The sequence below is a fragment of the Heterocephalus glaber genome, unplaced genomic scaffold (genome assembly GCF_053883595.1).
Source record: "Heterocephalus glaber isolate CG9 unplaced genomic scaffold, H.glaber_assembly_v1.0 deba00000071, whole genome shotgun sequence".
Classification (NCBI taxonomy): Eukaryota; Metazoa; Chordata; class Mammalia; order Rodentia; family Bathyergidae; genus Heterocephalus; species Heterocephalus glaber.
The window spans coordinates 16,790,724-16,809,543 of NW_028258137.1; the positions used below are offsets into that span (position 1 = coordinate 16,790,724).

At 40.6% G+C, this 18,820-nt stretch overlaps 3 protein-coding genes across 6 annotated transcripts in view; 2 read left to right on the forward strand and 1 right to left on the reverse strand.

Annotated features, from left to right (window-relative positions):
- Positions 1 to 6,640, forward strand: part of Terf2 (telomeric repeat binding factor 2) — a 28,904-nt gene extending 22,264 nt beyond the window's left edge. For both annotated transcript variants that reach the window (XM_004842943.4, XM_087204991.1), the window contains exons 8-10: positions 2,449 to 2,534; positions 4,584 to 4,627; positions 5,371 to 6,640. In XM_004842943.4, coding sequence (XP_004843000.2) covers positions 2,449 to 2,534; positions 4,584 to 4,627; positions 5,371 to 5,529 — 289 coding nt within the window. In that variant the 3' untranslated portion in view covers positions 5,530 to 6,640. The remainder of the gene's footprint in view (positions 1 to 2,448; positions 2,535 to 4,583; positions 4,628 to 5,370) is intronic.
- The window catches only part of Nip7 (nucleolar pre-rRNA processing protein NIP7), a 43,701-nt gene that overhangs the window by 23,568 nt on the left and 1,313 nt on the right, over positions 1 to 18,820 (reverse strand). Inside the window, exon 5 of one of the 3 annotated variants that reach the window (XM_004842948.4) lies at positions 5,111 to 7,038. The exons of 1 other annotated variant lie outside the window; for it this stretch is intronic. In XM_004842948.4, coding sequence (XP_004843005.1) covers positions 6,994 to 7,038 — 45 coding nt within the window. In that variant the 3' untranslated portion in view covers positions 5,111 to 6,993. Of the gene's footprint in view, positions 1 to 5,110; positions 7,039 to 15,670; positions 18,581 to 18,820 lie in introns of those variants that run through there. One more of the 3 variants, XM_004842947.4, reaches the window with a different exon arrangement.
- Positions 7,037 to 17,107, forward strand: Tmed6 (transmembrane p24 trafficking protein 6). The gene is made up of 4 exons (XM_004842950.3): positions 7,037 to 10,126; positions 11,446 to 11,572; positions 13,871 to 14,019; positions 16,644 to 17,107. The coding sequence occupies exons 1-4, from the start codon at positions 9,914 to 9,916 to the stop codon at positions 16,875 to 16,877; spliced, it is 723 nt and encodes a 240-aa protein (XP_004843007.1). The 5' UTR covers positions 7,037 to 9,913; the 3' UTR covers positions 16,878 to 17,107.

The window sequence follows — 18,820 nt, forward strand, 5'->3', positions numbered from 1 at the left end:
GGCATGAGAATGCTCTGTAATCTGCTTTCCTAACTATGCCCCAGACAATTAGACAGCTGATTGGAAGGCCTGACAAGATACCACTGAGGGGGCCGGGAATTTAACTCAGTGGTGCCATGCCTGCCTGGCAAGTGCAAGGTCCTGAGTTCGATCCTTGGTACCAAAAAAAAAAAAAGATACCTCCGAGGGCCTATGAACAGGCATGGAAGGGAGAGAGGCCTGAGCAAGCTGGGGCGGTGGAATCAGGAAGGAAAGCAGGGTTAGGGAAGATCACCTAGAGGGCAGAGCCATGCTGCTAGATTTCTGTAGCTTCCACAGCACCTTCCATATAGCCAGTGCTTATTACTAGGTAGTCATTAACTAAATGAGAAGTTTCTTGATTCACTGATCTTAAGGGATGATACCCCAAACTACTGTAAAAGGCCAGAAGAGGTTAACAGTTTAGGTATGGTGGGCCACATAAGTTCTCTGTCGCATTTTTATTTTCTTACAATTTATAAACACTCTTCTCAGCCCGTCTCAAGAACAAAAGCCATAGTCACAGACTAGTTTGTGAGTCCCTGTTAAATCAGTGCCCAAGTTGTAACTTTGCCAGTGATGAACACAAGGACTGGGAAGTGGATCTACTTGGCCAGGGCCACACAGCCATTTAACAGGAGCACCCAATCTCGGGCCCCTTCCATATGGCGTGAGAAGTGAATGGAGGCAGGCAGTGTGTGACACCATCAGTGAGAATTCCTGGGCCCCATCCAGGAACTATTAAAACATTTGCACAGGCGATTGTGTGAGAGTGGGGGCTGGGTAGCACTGTGACTGGTGAAGACTTCAGAAGGGAACAGCTCCTCAGGGAAATGATGAGCCAACGGGGAACCTTTTGTACCTGACTGAGATAAATAGATAGAAAACTAACCATTCTGACTTTTATTTATAAATAGTAGCTAATACATACCCTGAGAAGGAAAAACTTCATATAATTTCTTTTTTAAATTTTGTCTCAAGGAAATTATTCCCAAATAATAATATGAAGGATAGGGTCCAAGTTAAGAACAAAGTAAATAGTCTGTCATTTGTTTTGGACACTTGGTTAGGTAATTCTTTAGAAAATTTAATAAACTCAAGGGATTTTTTTTTCAAGCATTATGTACTTACTAAATTGCTTTCATTACTATCTGCAAAATACCCAGAGTTTTTAAAAAAATGTTTTATTTTTATAGGGAAGGAGACAAAAGTTTCTCTACTGTCCCTGTCAACTTTTACAGGTCATTTTATTTTAAAACAGGTCATTTTTATTTATGTAAATTCTTCAAAACTTAGTTTCCCTGTTTGTTTTGAAGATATACTTTTAAGGTCAGATTGTGCTTTGTTCTATTCCCAAGGCAGTTGTATCAGTAACGGAGTAAACATAGTTAAAGTTGATTAGCAGAAGTGGACTGTAATTTTCATTTAATTATTTGGGTTTGAGGTATTTTTCAGCTCTGGGACATTTTGTTTGTGGCTAGACTGAATGAAGTACTTAACGTTTTATGTTTACCGGAGTGATTGTTTGCTCATTAATCTTTAATGGTATAATTCGGTAATCTCAGTGTTACTTTAGCTACCATATTTCCAGCTCATGTGCTACTCTGTGGGGTGCTTGGGATGGACAAATGAAGATATGGCCCCTGCCTTCAAGGAGCTCATGGTTAGGAGCACGTTGTGAAATAAGCACTGTGTTGTGAGGCAAAAGAAAGGGGGGCTTCAATATTTGTTGGGGTCAGTACTTAAGAGGAGGTATCATTGAAAATGGTGGCCTTCAAAGATGGCTAGGAGTTCACAGAGCAAGAAGGGACTACTATGTGGAGGGAAGAGGATTTGGAGAGGCAGGAAGGTACATAGCTTCTAGGAGGAGCAGAGCAGTCTAGCTTGCTGTGGGTATGAATGGATGGGCCCCTTGGTAGGAAACTGCCTGAGGTAGCTGGCCACATAGGCATTTAGGTCCATTGGTTAGGCAGAGAAACATCATGGAATAGAGAAGCAATGTGATAATTTTAAGTCAGCTTTGTAAGAGGAAGAGGATAGCATAATACTGGTGGATGGCAACTTGAGTTTGAAATAAAGTATGGGGAGAGAGGAAGCCAGTCCAGAAATAGGAACAGAACTTTTGTTGAAGGAAAAGGGAGAATTCACAGCCTCTAGGCTGGAAGAATACCAAGACCTTTCAGTGAGTCAAAACCAACCAAGAAAATGAGCAGATTTTGAGGGGGTATGGAGATGTACTAGTTGGTACTGAGTTTGAGGGATGGTCCTACAGCCTGGGAGATGTTCATGTGGAGATGCTAGGCCAGCCCAGTGGATTTTGGGGTTTCGTTAGGTGAACCTTGAATGAAGGCTGTGAGTCAGCCAAGGTCAGAATATGGGGTGACTAGGATGAATTCATTTCATGTCTTGTCCTCATTGATCTCTCCTCAGAGTATCCAAAGGCAAGTGGAACAGCTCTAATGGGGTTGAAGAAAAAGAGACTTGGATGGAAGAGGACGAACTGTTTAAAGTTCAGGGTAAGCAGCATATTCTCCTTGGGTTCCTGATGCTTACTGAAGTATACAGATGCATTCATGTTCCAGAAACTGTCTCCGAATAGAAAAAGTGTAGTTAAGTTCCTGCCCTGGTTTGGATTGATGTTTATGCTGTCAAAACAGCACCTAATTTTTGGGGGGGTTTTTTGGTACCAGGGATTGAACTCGGGTCCTTGCCCTTGTGCAGCAGGCGGCGAAACCACTGAGCTAAATCCCCCGCCCTAGCACTTAATGTTTAAAGTTCCTGGTTTTGTTGTAATCCTAGAATATTTAATCACAGTTGATATCCCTCCTATTGTCCATTAGTTGGAAAAGATAGTGTTCCTTGCATTTTTTTGAATAAGTAAAAAAAACTTACCAGTTTCTATACATGCATGTTTTTTCTGAGACTATTTTTCCATAATTAATACCAAACCTCAGCATTTGCATTAGACTCTCTCCCATATGTTCAGCATTCTAATGGAAATATCTAAATGCTAAATCTTCATTCAAAGGGTTCTAAAGATTTTTGTAACATAGCAACAGTAATCCTTTTCCAATCCCAAAAGGTTTTTTGTAGTTTTGTTGTTTTTTTGGTTTTTTGAGATAGGGTCTCACTGTGCACTTCAGGCTGGCTTGAACTCACTATGTACCCCAGGGTGGCCTCAAACTTGTGGCAATCTTCCTGCCTCAGCCTTCTAAGTGCTAGGATTATAGGCTTGTGTACCACTACACCTGGCTTCCAGTCTTACAAGTTTTGTCCTTAAAAGATAACCTTCATTGGCAGAAATGTTGGCAATATTAAGATTAATGGAAAATGGAGGAAGTGAAAAACAATAAAAATGACATTAAATATGTTGAAACAATAAGATATAAAAGTTCTAGAAAACAGCCACTTCCATTGTAGTCCAAATTTGTCAGCTTTAGAATCTGCTTCCACTGTTGTAAGAAATACTTCGTAATTTATTGTTTTCTTCCCCCCCCCAAATAATATGCATTTAAGAGGCTGAGGCAGGAGAATCTCAAGTTTGAGTCCCTCTTGGGGAACTTAGCAAAACCCTATCTCTAAATAAATAAATAAAAAGAATTAAAAGGGTTGGGGATGTAGCTCAGAGGTAGAATGCCACTGGGTTCAATCCCCATTACCACCACCACCAAAAAAAAAAAAAAATCTGCCCCTGTAAGTAATCCTTTTCCAGAGCCATTCTCCTCCATTGATTAGGACATATTGCTAGGCCTGTGATAGCTGCTGCAGAAACAGGCTAACACGTTCCATGTTTACATATCATGGCCTCCTATGGCTTTTCAACTGGCTCCCATTGCTTGCAGTAGCCCATATTTTACACTTGTTTACCTTCCTGTAGCCCTTTTTAAAAAATCATCTTGCTATTTTTGGAAACCTCATTTCTCATCCATAGGCTAAGATAGGGAGCTTGATTAGATATCTGTGACCCATGGTAATTAGACGCAGTAAATATTACCCTGGTGGGGCTGGGGATTTGCTCAGTGGTTCTGCCGCCTGCCTCCCGAGCGCAAGGACCTGAGTTCGATCCCTGGTACCAAAAAAAAAAATATTACCCTGGTGTTTTGATTATGAACTAAACCAAATTGTATTTATATAAAATGATGAAGGATTTGACATTTTTAGCATAAAACAGTATATTCATATTATTTCAGAGTGGTCAGCAAGCTGTTGTAAATCTGAAATTACATACATATACATAGCATATGCACACATATATATTATGGTATTATACAGTAACAATCCCTCAATAATTTTAGAAAATAATGATTTCACTGAAGAGCCTAAAATCTACCAATAACTTTACACTGGAAGCCTGTTTTGTAAAGTATTTGCTTTATACAATTTTCATGGAATAAAATGATTGATGTTTGCAGAGCACAAAAATAAATATGTCTTTAGTGATGTATTTATTCTTCTCAATGTGTGTGAAATTTGAATCAGGTTTTCCCTTTGGGACACTGTATTTTCTTATAGTTTGTGCAGAGAAAGATAAACACTAAAATGAATCTATTTTTAATGTTTTCCAGGAGCAGCTGGTGAAGACAGTACAGCCAGTGTAACAAGGAAGCAGGTAATTTTAAATTTTCTTTTCTGATCTGAGTTTTATAGGTAGACAGAGGTAAAATAGTTACAGACTACCTATGCACTGGTAAAAATCTTTCTTGAGATAACTGAAAAAAGGATTGTTGCTGGGCAACACATGGTATAATAGCATACACCTGTTCTAGCACTCAGGCGGCTGAGGCAGGAGGATTGCCATGAGTTCAAGGCCAGCCTGAACTACATAGTGAGATTCTGTCCTAAAACAAAAAAACAAACAAAAAAGCCAGCTGTGTTGGTACACTTGTCTCAAAAAATAAACGATTATTGACAGATCAAGTTAATATTAATTATCTAGAAGAAATCTAGGAGGATTGCACTGACACACTTTGTGGACCATAAACAACATACCCAAATTTGACATTTGGAACAGAAATTATTAGTTGAGAATGAGTTGGCAGGACACTGAAAATTATAAAATGTCCAGATCCACAGTGTTTATTTACTACCTATGCCTTTTTTTTTTTTTTGGTCCCAGGGAATGGTGCCACTGAGCTAAATCCCTGGCCCTCTATGCCATATTTTAAACCATAAAGCCTCCTTTTAGATTCAGATTATTCTCCTAGAATTTTTTGGGGGGTGCTGGGGATCCCACCCAGGACCTCGCACAAGCCCTTTACCCCTCTACAGGCCCTGCCCTCTCCTAGGATTCACTGTTTTGGAGAGGATATGAATGGAGATGATTTTGATGAACCTTTTGGTTTTCTTTTACAGAAATGGACTGTAGAAGAAAGTGAATGGGTCAAAGCCGGAGTGCAGAAATATGGGGAAGGAAACTGGGCTGCCATTTCTAAAAATTACCCATTTGTTAACCGAACAGCTGTGATGATTAAGGATCGCTGGCGGACCATGAAAAAACTTGGCATGAACTGAAACAGGCTTTCATTTCAACAGAATTCACAGGAGCATGGTTCCTAACAATAGTCCCTGAGAGTCTGCTGTTTCAGAAGCTAAGATGGGATGAATATTTGGGGCAGTCTCCTTCAGTGTGGGAGAGCTCCCAGGTCCACTTCATTGTTGGAGATCATGGAGCTAAGAAGCAAAGCAAAGCCAACCCCATGTCCTTGGCAGAGATGACAGGCACATGGCTTGTACAGTGCCAGAATATCATTAGTGTTTCCCTCCTTTAGTGATTTGCTTAAATTTAAATCTTCAATAATCTATAGAACCTTCTCCTAAGAAATGGTGGAGTCTATTAGGAGCCACTTTTTACTCCATAACCTGTTAAAACCAGCATCATGAGCATTATCTGGAGTGAACTTGGTCCTGGTAAAGTTCTGGCCTTCTGACACAAATGCAAAGGAACTCATCTATTATGAGCCCAAGTTGAGAGAACAGTCTCTGTGGAATCAGATTCCTTTTAAAGTGTTTACCCACTTGTGACGTCAACCCTAGACCTGACTGCCTTGGCATTTGCCCTTAATATGTGCTGAGTACATGGGCAGGTTTAACCTCCACTTCTCATGTGGTTGAACCAGCGTGTTTTTTGGTAAAATGGTGATTGTAGATAAGCTTAGCCCCCATCCCAACCCAGGGCCCTAACTCCTTTCTTGGTTTTCTTCCTTATGCTGGACTTCTAAAGCTTAAAAAAAATCCTGATTGAATATCAATGCCTAATTCCATTCTTTGTGAAATGGTTGCTTCCACCTGATTCCCTGATCGTGCTGTGTTAGTGTCTTGCACTGGAATTCAACATTCCCTTCTCCTTTTGTACTGTGTTGTGCTTGCTGTCTCAGACATCCTTAAAGACTGTCTTTTTAGCAGAAAATTTCAGTAAAGTGTTTTCTGTAATCTTTTTTTTTAAATATGAGAACTAATTATTGTCCATACTTGTAGCATTCTTCATTAAAGTCTTGCTTCTCTCAAATGTAAGTACCTGTTGAGTTGCAGCATAGCACGTTTTCACAGATGGAGGTGGCAAAATGTTAAACTGCTGAACTATGTCGATCAAGAAACCACCATTAAACTGTACTGGATATTCTAATCCTTGGAAGCCTTGTTAAACAAATACGGAAATTTCCTCTTAGTTTGTCCACTTCCTTATATAACCACCTTTCTCTGGGGACAAAAGAATTACTTTCTCTTTTGAGTGAGTAAAAGACAAGGCTTAAAGATGCTAAAGCTTTAAAATGTATCCTTTAGTTACAAGTTGGAAACTTTGCACAGCTTTATTATCTACCGAGTTTTGAGGTTTGATACTGTTTCTCTATCAGTCATCCCCAAGAAGTCCCAGGGGGAAGGTGAGAACTTGGCCTTCTCTCAGTCCAGCTGCCTTCTGCTTGTAGCTGGCTGTGGTCTCCTTCCCAATAAGACTTGAGTCCAGATGCTGTCCTCCCCTCAGCTCACACCGTTCATTGGTTTTCTCAAGGTGGAAGAGGGAAACTGATACATCAAGGGAAGCAAAATATCCTATCAGTGTTTGCCAGACTTGACAGTGCATAGGTCTATTAACATTTTTTCCACATAACTTCGGTGTTTTTATTCCAGTGTTACTGAAATGTGTACATAGGAAAAAAAAATGTGTACATAGAACTATCTTTTGGTTTCTGTAGAATGGTAAAACTTCTCATGAACTGATTAGCTGAAGCAGTTGCTCCTGAGTGGTGTCTGCACTGCAGTGGCAGTGGGCTCAAGTGGGAAGTCCTGTGTCATAGTGTATCAAGAGGTCCCAGGCTCTCCTGCATTCATTCAGGAAGACGGCTGCAGGGCCACCAAACCTGCAAAGTGCTGGTGTGCCACCTGTCCTTGGCTGGAACTGAAACACACTTTTAAAAGTCTGTTTTCTGCTTATTAGTTGTGATACTTGGAGTTGATGCAATGAATTTTGAAGCATTTCTTGATTAGAAGATAACAAGTGGACCCTTGAGTTATGACCAGCCTGACATATGAACAATTTGGGTTACAGCTGGAATTTTAGTTTTAACTTACAAACAAAGTCTTGAGTTTACAATCCAAATCCCAGCTGCCTGTGCTTCCAGATGGTCTCAGATACAGATTTAACCCTTAAAGAGTTCTAGAAGGAACATGACAACATCCTTGCCTGTGTGGGGTTAATTGAGAAATCCTGGGCCAGCATCTCTCTAAGGACACTGAGATCTACCTGTGTACAGGATAGAGACTCTGAACGTGTGTAGAGGAGCCTGAGCCTTCAATTGACCAACTTGAGTTACAACCAGCCCTCAAGAACGAAATGAGTTTGTAAGTCAAAGGTCCACTGTACTAATGCAGTTTTTTGTTTGTTTTTCTTTTCTAAGACTGACTGAAATAAGCTGGGTGTGGTAGCTGATGCAGGAGGATTGACCATGGTGTTGCACACCTGTAATCTCAGCACTCAGGAAGTTGAGGCAGAAGGATTGCCTTCAGTTTGAGGCCAGTTTGGGCTACATAGTGAGTTCAAGGCCACCCTGAATTATATAGTGAGACCATGTTTTTTGTTTTTGTTTTTAAAAGACTGAAATAAAAATGTTTAGACATTAGGACTTGGAGACTGATAGTCCTGGAGGTTAAGACTGTGAGACCCCAGGCTGGGCATGGGATTAATGCCTGTAATCCCAGCACACTGGGAAGCTGAGGCAGGATGATGACAAGATCAAGCTCAGCCTGGGAAAATAAGTAAAACCCTGCCTCGAGAGGTCTGAGGTACTGGGTGTGGTGGCATATGCCTGTAGTCGCAGTGATCGAGAGGCTGAGGCAGGAGGATCACTGAGTTCGAGGCTGGCCTGGGCTATATACATAGCTCGAGGCCTAGCCTGAACTACATAGTGAGACCTTGTCTCAAAAAAGTAAAGGTCTGAGGATGTAGCTCAATGTGAAAGCCATGGGTTCAATCCCCACTACTACATAAAAATTAAAAAATAACAGGACACTAGCCCTGTCGACTGCTTGTGGGACTATGAGTAAGTCACTTTAGTGTGAATGTTAACTGTCCTCACCTCTGACACAGTAGATCACATTACCTCCCTTGTAGTGCTGTAGTGAGAATAAAGTAAGATGTAAGATGCAGGTAGACTTCTTAACTCTGTGCCTGCCACAGTCAGTGGGCGTTGATGTCATGAAAGAAGACAGATTGAGGGTTTGAACAATATAATAAGTCTTCAAGTGGGTTTTAGATGCCTTTTATTCCCCTCTGTGGGTGCTGAATAAAAGAAAGAAACCCTGAGGGTTTGACAGTATCTTGAACAGGTTTTGCATAGCTTTTTAAAAAAAATTATTTATTTATTTTGGTACCGGGGATCAAACTCAGGACCTTGCACTTGCGAGGCAGGCAGCGGAACCACTGAGCTAAATCCCAGGTCCCTTTTTACATTTATTTTTATGGATAGCTTTAGATGAATGTATTAGGTAGAACTTGGCAGAAACCAGGAGGGCAGTCAGTGGAGGGGGCCTTTAAACTTTGTGCAATAGTTATATGCTGTGGTTTGCTCTAAGCCAAACTGGGCAGAAATCTATTGAAATAGGTGTTGCCCTAGGAACTTTATAGGGACAGGTATTACCTATCAATTTGATATGAGAAAAATTTCCCCAGCCAACTTTTGTTTAGTATATTCAGATGGCTATAAATGAATTTACCCAATTTAGCCCCCCAGAAGGAAGAACTGAAAAATAGTAGAATCTCAAGAATGAATGTAGATCTCTCTTCTTAATTAGTAGACTCTATCTTTGAGCACTCATGGAATAAGTTTGGTAAGCCACTGAGTTTTTTAGTTTTCTTGTTTTGTGTACACAGCTACATCTCCCACCTTTTTTGGGGGGTACCGGGGATTGAACTCAGGAACTCGCACTTGTAAGGCAGGCACCAGAACCACTGCGCTAAATCCCTGGCCCTCATTCCCTTTTTTAATATTTTAAATTTTTTTTTTTTTTTTTGGGTACTAGGGATCGAACTCAGGTCCTTGCGCCTGCAAGGCAGGAGACATAACCACTGGGCTAAATCCCCAGCCCTAATATTTTAAAATTTTAAGACAGGGTTTGTTAAATTGCTTGGACTGGGCTTGAAATGGTAATCCTCCTGCCTCAGCCTCCCAGAGAGCTGGGATTACAGGTATGGTAAATTATTGAGTTTTTGAGGTAAAAGCAAAAATTTCCTGTTAGCTGGGCATAGGTCCCATGGCAGTTCTATTATGGAATATCTATGCATGGCCCTGAATTGGGCTAATGTGATTTGCAGAGTTAATGATTAGCCCAGCAGTTGTCTAAACTACTTAATTTCCCTGAGCCTGCAAGTAGTTCATTTGCAGAGGAGGCTACTGAAAGCAGCATGTCCCCTTTACTCCTTGGGGCTGGGCTGGTGGTTCTGAATCTAGTGACATCTGCTAGGAGCCAGAACAGAGAACCTTTAAGTGGCTCTGGGAACCAGCCACTCTTCCGTGAGGCTGATCGCCATGATTTCGCCATCATGATCCTTCCAGGGGGCATAGAATGCTTTTGGCAATTTGCCCACCAAAATGGATACTTCTTTTTCAGCTATGAGGTATGCAGATTCATACTGGGGGATTTTTTTTTTTCCTTTTGTAAAGTTACTCAGGTTTAGACAAAACCAAGGTCTGATTGTTATGCTGTGATTCCCACCTCTGAATGAAGTGTGGACCTATAGCTTCAAGAAAATTAACAACAGAATCTCCAACATATGGCCTGGCCTCTCAAACTGGGTCCTACAGACATCCGCTCAAAGCCACGGGACGAACGGTACCTCTCCCTGGAGTGGTAACCATGACAATTACTTGGGTTTGGGGTGAAGAGAAAGGATAACACTTTTAAAATATTTTTTAAAAATATAGGCACAGTACAAATTCATAAAAAATCATAAGAACTTTGAAGATGAACACACAGATTGTATGAAAGCTGTTTTCATGGATGGTGGGGGAGCCACATCTGTTCTCCCGTCTTTAGAGGTAATTCTGGCACACTGGAGAGACGCTCTGACACAAGGTTTTTCTGTGCATCCAGACAAACCTACAGTATTTCCTTTAGGAAGATAAGTGTTTAAGTTTTCTGTCCATAGGTGAAGTAATTTTATTAAACCATACTGCTCAAGGATGGTGACTCAGAAGCTGTTCCTTTCCTTTGTTAACTTTATCTTAGAAACCTGCTAACTTTCCAGTTTTTGTTTACATAGTAATAGACTAAATTGGTTTTACTCCACTCCACTATAACTTCAAATTTATTTTAAGAGAGCTTTTTCTTATCTCTGAATTTTATCAGCACAGTAGCTACTAGGCAGCTCACTGTAGCTTGGGTTTATCAAGATCCAGCTTAGAGACAAATGTCCACAGAGTGCCTATTAATAAATGAGGGCTGGGCCAGAGATTTAGCTCAGTGATGCTGCCGCCTGCCTCACAAGCACAAGGTCCCGAGCTCGATCCCCGGTACCAAAAAAAATAAATTAAATAAATGAGGGCTGCCAAGTAAGTAAATGCCCAAATCTGAGAATTCGCCACCAGAAAGGTCAACAACCAAGCAAGTTCAGCCAAGTGATCATACCAGCTCTGATCAGACGTGTTCCTCCTCAGCAGAGCTCTTGTCATTTTGGGTGATTTTTTTTTTTTTTTTTCCTTTTGTACTGAATCTGACATTGCAGAATACTGAGCATTGATTTGGCTTACCCACAATGCTGTTAGTGTCCTAAGTTAAAAGCCTCCTCAATTCCAAACTCCCCGGAAGAGGGATGGGTGAATAGTACTATTCCATACTGAGAACTCTGCTGAGAAGTATGGGGTATCAATCTTATAACCTAGCTGACTTCTTAGTGATGTAGCAGGGCTTTCTGCCCTCCTTAATGTGTCTTGGCAGGTTCAGCGGATACTTGGGATGTCACACAACCGGCATGTTGCTGCCACAGCACATACTCCACAGGGTTTCCTCATAGAAACCTCCCAGGATGTTCGGGGCCAGATTAACTTCTCCACCCAAGAGACAGGTCTGTTTTCATCCCCGTAACTAATGTAATAATCAGGTTTTTGTGAAATAGGAGACATAATGAAGTACTATCATAGAGATGGTGAAATGGAAGGAAATTTCAGCACCCAAACCCAGTGTTGCTGGACAGCACTGAAGAGCCTGAAGCAGTAGCCCAATAGGAGCAGTTTGAGGGGAGGGTCTGGAGGTGACTATTGTAACTCCAGGGTCCAGAGGCTCAATTTTATCTCATCTCCAACTGATCAGACTCTAGAAAAGTGAGTACAACAGAGACCAATCTCTAATGCAGAATTCCAAATAAACTTACAGGGCAGCATTTCTTTCCAGTCATCAGAATACTTACGCCAGTTACTAAAGCAGATTCAGGACAAAAGGAAATGCATAGCCTTGTAAAAAACATACACTCGGGCTGGGAATTTAGCTCAGTGGTTTCACCGCCTGCTGCGCAAGCGCAAGGATCCGAGTTTGATCCCTAGTACCAAAAAAAAAAACATACACTCCACAGCAAGGCCCTTCTTCAGCTTGAAAATTCCCAGTCAGATAAAGCCTGTCCCACTTAGGACAGCACCCGTCAGAGCTGCCCTCTTTACAAAGACAGATGTTCTCGGCAGAAGCATTAGACAATCCTTCACTGGGTAGTGCAGGATGTCTGTTCAGAATTAATGGATGTTTGGCATCTTTGGCCTCCACCAGCCAGTAGTGCCTTCCAATCATTTTAACTTTTTTTTTTTGGTACCGGGGATCGAAATCAGGTCCTTGTGCTTTCGAGGCAGGTGGTGAAATCACTGAGCTAAATCCCCAGCCCCATTTTAACTTTTAATAACTGCTACACTGCTCTAACCCCCATTCCCCACAAGCATACACACAAAGGAAGATGATTCCAGCCTAAAATATCACAAATAGGAGCCCCAAACCATGAATTACTGGACAGGCTGCTTTGCAGGCAGTTATTCCAAGAGGGCAGTTTCTTTCATTCACAGTGCATCCCCACTCCCACCCCAGTTTCAAGTTCAAGATGGTGTCCACATCTGAGTGCAATGGCAAACACCTGTAATCCCAGCTGTCAGGCTGAGGCAGAAGGACCACATGTGTGAGGTCAGACCAAGAAATTTAGGAGATCCTGTCTTCAAATAATAAAAAGGGCTGTGGCTGTAGCTCAGCAGTCCTTGGGTTCAATCCTCAATAACACACACACACACACACACACACACACACACACACACACACACACACACACACACACACACACACACACACTGTCCCCAGTTCTAATGTACAAGGAGCAGGCAAATTCTATCCCTCTTATTTTCCACTCAAATCTGTTGAGTAGGACAGCCTTAGCAAGGGACAGGTATAACAGATTGGAAGGGAGAGTAAAGAGTTTTCTACCCAGCACAGAAGTAAAGCTACTGATATCAGTAATTTTTTTTTTTTGAGACAGTGTCTTGCTATGTAGTTCAGGCTGGCTTTGAACTAGCAGCAGTCCTCCTGCCTCAGCCTCCCAAAGTTCTGGGATTACAGGCATGAGCCTGGCTCTACTGGTAATATTTATTTATTTTTTGGTACCAGGGATCGAACTCGGGACCTTGCGCCTGCGAGGCAGGTGGCGGAACCACTGAGCTAAATCCCCGGCCCTATTGGTAATATTTATTAAAATAAGTTTCAGGTAAAATCAGTGTCCTCCATGTTAAAGAAGGATCTTTGTACTTCCTAAGTAAAAAGGAGCTGTAATAGCAATTTTGTTTTGTTTTGTTTTGGTACTGGGGATTGAACTCAGGTCCTTGAGCTTGCGCAGTAGGCTGCAAAACCAGAGCTAAATCCCCGGCCCTGTAATAGCAATGTTAAAGCTGGGAGCCAGATGTGGTGGTGCATACTTGTAATCCCAGTACTCTGGAGGCCGAGGCAGGATTTTGAGTTCAAGGCCAACATGGGCTACACACTGAGTTCAAGGATAACCTATACTTCGTAGTGAGACTCTGTCTCAACCCCAACTCCCCCAGAAAAAAACTGGGGAAGAGTTATCTTTGGGAAAGCCTTAAAATAGGGTGGGAGAGCTGGGCGTGGTGGCACACACCTCTGATCCCAAAACACACTGGAGGCTGAGGCAGAAGGATCATCACGAGTTCGAGGCCAGCCTGGGGCTAGTGAGTTCAAAGCCAGCCTGGACTACATAGCAAGACACTGTCTCAAAAAAACAAAAAATTACTAATATCAGTAGCTTTAGTTCTGTGCTGTCTCCAGAAAATAAAAAAAAAGGTGGGAGACCAAAGATTCACTAATAATCTAAGAGTTCCTACAGGTTACTACCAGCTTTGTTTAAGAAACCAGCAAAATCACTTTAGTTCTCTGCAAGTCTACCTCAACTTTGGAGTCTTCTACGAGGGGCCTGAGATAGACTACAAAGAGAATCAAAGAAAACAGCTGAATGATACCCTAGATGCAATTGAGGTAATGTTTTGTGGGAGAGACACATCCATGGGAATTAATTTTAATTTGGATAAAAGATTAAAAATTAAGGGGAAGGGGAAAAAAAGAACTGAAATTGTTATGTACAGGTACCAGTCGCTACCGTGAATGTAATCATTATGTTCTATAAACATGTATTGTCCTAATAAAAATTTAAAAAAAGATTGCTGGGCATTTAGCTCAGTGGTTCCACTGCCTGCCCTGCAAGTGCAAGGACCCAAATTCAATCTCAGGTACCAAAAAAAAGATTAAAAATTATGGGAGCAATATCCTTTGAGAGCTCATATGGATAAAATCCAAACAGGCAAGGGAATTTGAATCCTTTCATTAAATTTTTTTTTTTTTTGTACTGGGGATCAAACTTGGGTCCTTTTGCTTGCAAGGCAAGTGGTGGAACCACTGAACTAAAACCCCAACCCTAATTTTTTTTTTGAGACAGGATCTTACTATGTATTTCAGGCTGGCTTTGAACTCACTGTGATCCTGCCTCAGCCTCCAGAGCGCTGGGATTACAGGTGTATGCCACCAAGCCAGCATCCTTTCATAAATTTTTAAGACTTGAAGGTCTTTGAATTTGTCCTATTTCATATCATGATCCAGAAAATTTCAGCTCACAGGCCAAATCTAGCCTACTGCCTATTTTTTTTTGAGATATAATTCATATACCATACAATTTACTACCTTCAAGTGTATAATTCAATGGTTTTTACTATACTCACATGGCTATACAGCCATTTCCAGCATCTAATCCAGAGTAAATTTTTTTTTTTTGGTACCAGGGATTGAATTTGGGACCTTGCACTTGCAAGGGAGGCAGCAGCACCATTGAGCTAAATCCCTGGCCAAATCCAGAGTAATTTTATCACCCTCAAAAGAAACCCTGTACCCACTAGTCATTCTCTATTCCCCCATGATCCTCCAGCCTTGACAATCACTATTTGTTTCTATAGATCTGTTCTATACATTTTAGATTAAATCATACATGTGGCCTTTTGTAATTAGTATTTTCCACTTAGTATGTTTTTAAGGTTTATCCAAGTTTTAGTATTTTATTCCTTTTTTGGCTGAAAAATATTCTACTGTATGAACATACATTCTATATATCTACTCATCAGCTGATAGACATTGGGCTATTTCCATTTTTTGTTATTTCCACAACATAGGGTTGTTTCCATAGTACTTATCACAAGGCTACAGTGAATAACTGTATACAAGCTCTTGTGTTAATGTTTTTGTTTCTGTATTCCTAAAAGTGGAATCGCTGGGTCACTTGTTAACTGTTTGACTTTGTGAGGAGCTGCCAGACTGTTTTCCACAGTGGTTAAACCATTTCACACTCTCATCAGCAGTGTATGAGGGTTCAAATCACTCCACACTGTGATACTTGATTACAGGCATCCTAGTGCGTATGAAGTGTTATTTTATGGTGTGAGTTACATTTCTCTAACAATTAATGGTAACCATCTTTTCATGTACTTATTGACCATTTGTATATTTTTATTTTGGGGGAATGTCTGCTGAAATTCTTTGGCCATTTCAAAATTGGGTTTTTGGGCTGGGGGGTTAGCATTTGGGTCAGTGGTGTAGGACTTCCCCTGGGTTTGATCCTCCGACCAAAAAAAAACAACAAAGATATGGTGGACTTATTTTATTTATATGTTCTGGATAAATCCCTCACCAGATATGTGATTTGCAGATATTCTTTTCCCATTCCGTGGGATATCTTTTCACTTTTTCCTTGGTGCACAAAAGCTCACTGCCTGTTTTATAAACAAATTTTACTGGAACATAGCCACGGTCATCTGACAATCCATTGTGACTGCTTTTGTCCTACAATGTCACATCTTGGTAGCTGCAAGAGACAGTATAACCTGCAAAACCTAAGATATTTACTATTTGGCTCTTGGGCCAGGGATTTGGCTTAGTGGTTCTGCCGCTTGCCTTGCAAGCGCAAAGACCTGAGTTCGATCTCTGGTACCAAAAAAAAAAAACAAACAATAAAAGTCCGCAGACAGAAGGCATCACGTAAAGGGTAATGAAGTGCTGAATTCATGTCTAAACCTAGGATCTTCTGGAAGAGCTCTCCAGTTTGAACACTAGTTTTTCATTATTAAAAACAAAACAAAACACATGGCTTTTTGGCATTATGACATATGGTTGTAATCCCAGCTACTGGGGAGGCTGTGGAGCCTCAGAAGGAGCCAAGTTCGAGGCCAGCCTGGGCAACTTAGTGAGACCTGTCTCAAAATAAAAAAGTAAATAAGGGCTGAGGGTGTAGTTCATTGGTAGAGCATTTGGTGAATATATGCAAGGCCCTGGGTGGTTCAATCCCCAGTACCAAGAAAAGAACACATCACTTTTGGGGCTAGGAACATATCTTAGTAGTAGAGTACTTGCTTAGCATTTGTAAAGCAGAGGTTATTTTGGCTGTGCTAGGGACTAAATCCAGGGCCTTGCACAAGCTAGGCAAGTACTCTACCACTGAGCTACATCACCAGCCAAAATATTCTTTCAAAAACTGCAATAGTATTAAATGTAGGTTAGTGTTGCTGAGCACTCAGATGAGGACAGATGTGGGTGGGACACCTTTATTTTCTCTTCCACAGGAGAGTTCACGAAGGGTGCAGGCCAATATCTTTCACATGTGGCGATTCTACAACTTTGCTCGGATGAAGAAGATGGCTGACTTTTTCCTTCTTCTATCAAATTATAACTATGTGAACTGGTGGTCAACAGCCCAGAGCCTTGTTATTGTTCTTTCTGGGATCTTGCAGCTGTATTTCTTAAAGCGTCTCTTCAATGTTCCAACCACAACTGACACAAAAAAGCCAAGATGCTAAGCTGACTATAGCATCTGGGCTTTTCTGCTGGAATAGCAGCTTTGTCAAAGCTTTGGTTAACTCAACTTCACAAAAATAGAAAAAATTAAATTTACTGTGCTTATCAACAATGGTAAAATGGCAATAAAAGTCATAAAAATGTAAAAGTTCTGAGATTGGCTATATCTAAAGACTGCATTAACACATTCCTGCTGGCTTGATCCACTAGTGGTAGAGAGGCCCGGCAGCAAGACATACAAATTACTGCCCCATTGTAAATGTGTTAAAAACATAAGATTAAAATACCATTTATTGTACAATAGTCCCTTAGCATTCAATGATTCCACTTACGGGATAACAGAAAGCCCTGGGACGGAAAATTGAAAAAGGTGGGGCAACATTAAATTTGCTTGCTGAGAATAACAAGAGCTAGCAGAATGCCTTTTTGTAGCTGAAAATATTTTATTTTTAAAGATGTAAACTTTTGAATTAAAAATAATATATAGTATATATCTAAGAAATTGTTTTGTTTTATAATACAGGTAGTTTGAAAAACTTCTGGCAGTGAAATATCTTTTAAAAATGTTTTATAAATTCTAAAATAACTTAGGGAAGTATGGGAAAGGATGAAGGAGCTGAATTATAATTTCATGGTCTCTAGTGCTTTTGGTTCAGTCTTGTAAGGTAAAGAGGGGTTCATAAGTCATGTTTTATGAAATCAAAGTGATGAAAAGAACGCTTCAGCCTGGGATCATCCCATCCACGAAAAAAGACCATAAAAAACATCATGTAAGAAACAAGACAATATAATCATGTTACACTAAGATCCTATGCTTAGTAATAGAAATATGTAATATAAAACTAGCTTTTACCATTTATTCAACACCTACATTTGCTAGGCATTGTAGTAGATGCTTTACAATCATGATTTCTGATCCTAAAAACCACTTCCCTACGCTGATGGTTAAAGGTTGTTTTTTTTTTTTTAACAGAAAAAGAAAACACTTATTAAAGTTGAAAGACTCTTCCAAGGCCATGGAGCTGGGAGGTGGAAGAATTAGGGTTTGAATGCAAGTGTTTTTCCCACACATACAGCACTTACTGTATGGAAAAACAGCTGAATAAATGGAACTTACTAATTCAGCCAAATTCCACTTGTTAAATCTGAGACATGGAGTACTATTCTTATAGTCTAATATCTTTTATGATATTTACAAAAAAGAAAATCCACTATGTTATCATGACCCTACAAAACAAGATGTTATCACAGATAACAATGATAAGCTAGTCTTGTCCTCAGTTCCAATGATTTAGAACCTATCATTCAGAACAAGAAGTCCTCTGATTCAAAATGTAAAAATGATTCAAATATAGAGTAAGAGTATTCTATTTAGTCACAAACACAAAGATTTGAAACCACTTCTGAGGCATTTCTGTATAGTAAGAATCCAGCCTGCACTTTTTAGTGACAGAATATTAAACTAAGAAGTCCTTGTAGAGGTCACAGTGTTGACAAAATTCCACATGATGGAAGCATCTGCACAGACACAGGAAACAAAGCTAGGCCCTTCCACACTGCTGTTAAAATTCTTCACGACTTCATTTTAAGTCAATGTCTCTTCATGCCGTATGTATTCCCCAACGTCTGCTTGATGAAATACCACAATCGCCATGGGGTCTACTTTCCTACAGTCTTGTGTAGACTTTGCTGCTACCCCAAAACCCTGGGATTCAAAAGAAGAAAGACTAATTCACTCAAGTCATTCAATAAGCCCATGTTGAGAGCTGGAGATAATAAATTAAGATGAAAAACACAGTTCTTTTTTTTTTGGTACCAGGGATTGAACTCGGGACCTTGCACTTGGGAGGCAGGTGGTGGAACCACTGAGCTAAACCCCGGTGCAAAACACAGTTCTTGTCTTTGAGAAATTCAAAAGGCGCTGAGAAGTTAGTCTCTGAGGCAC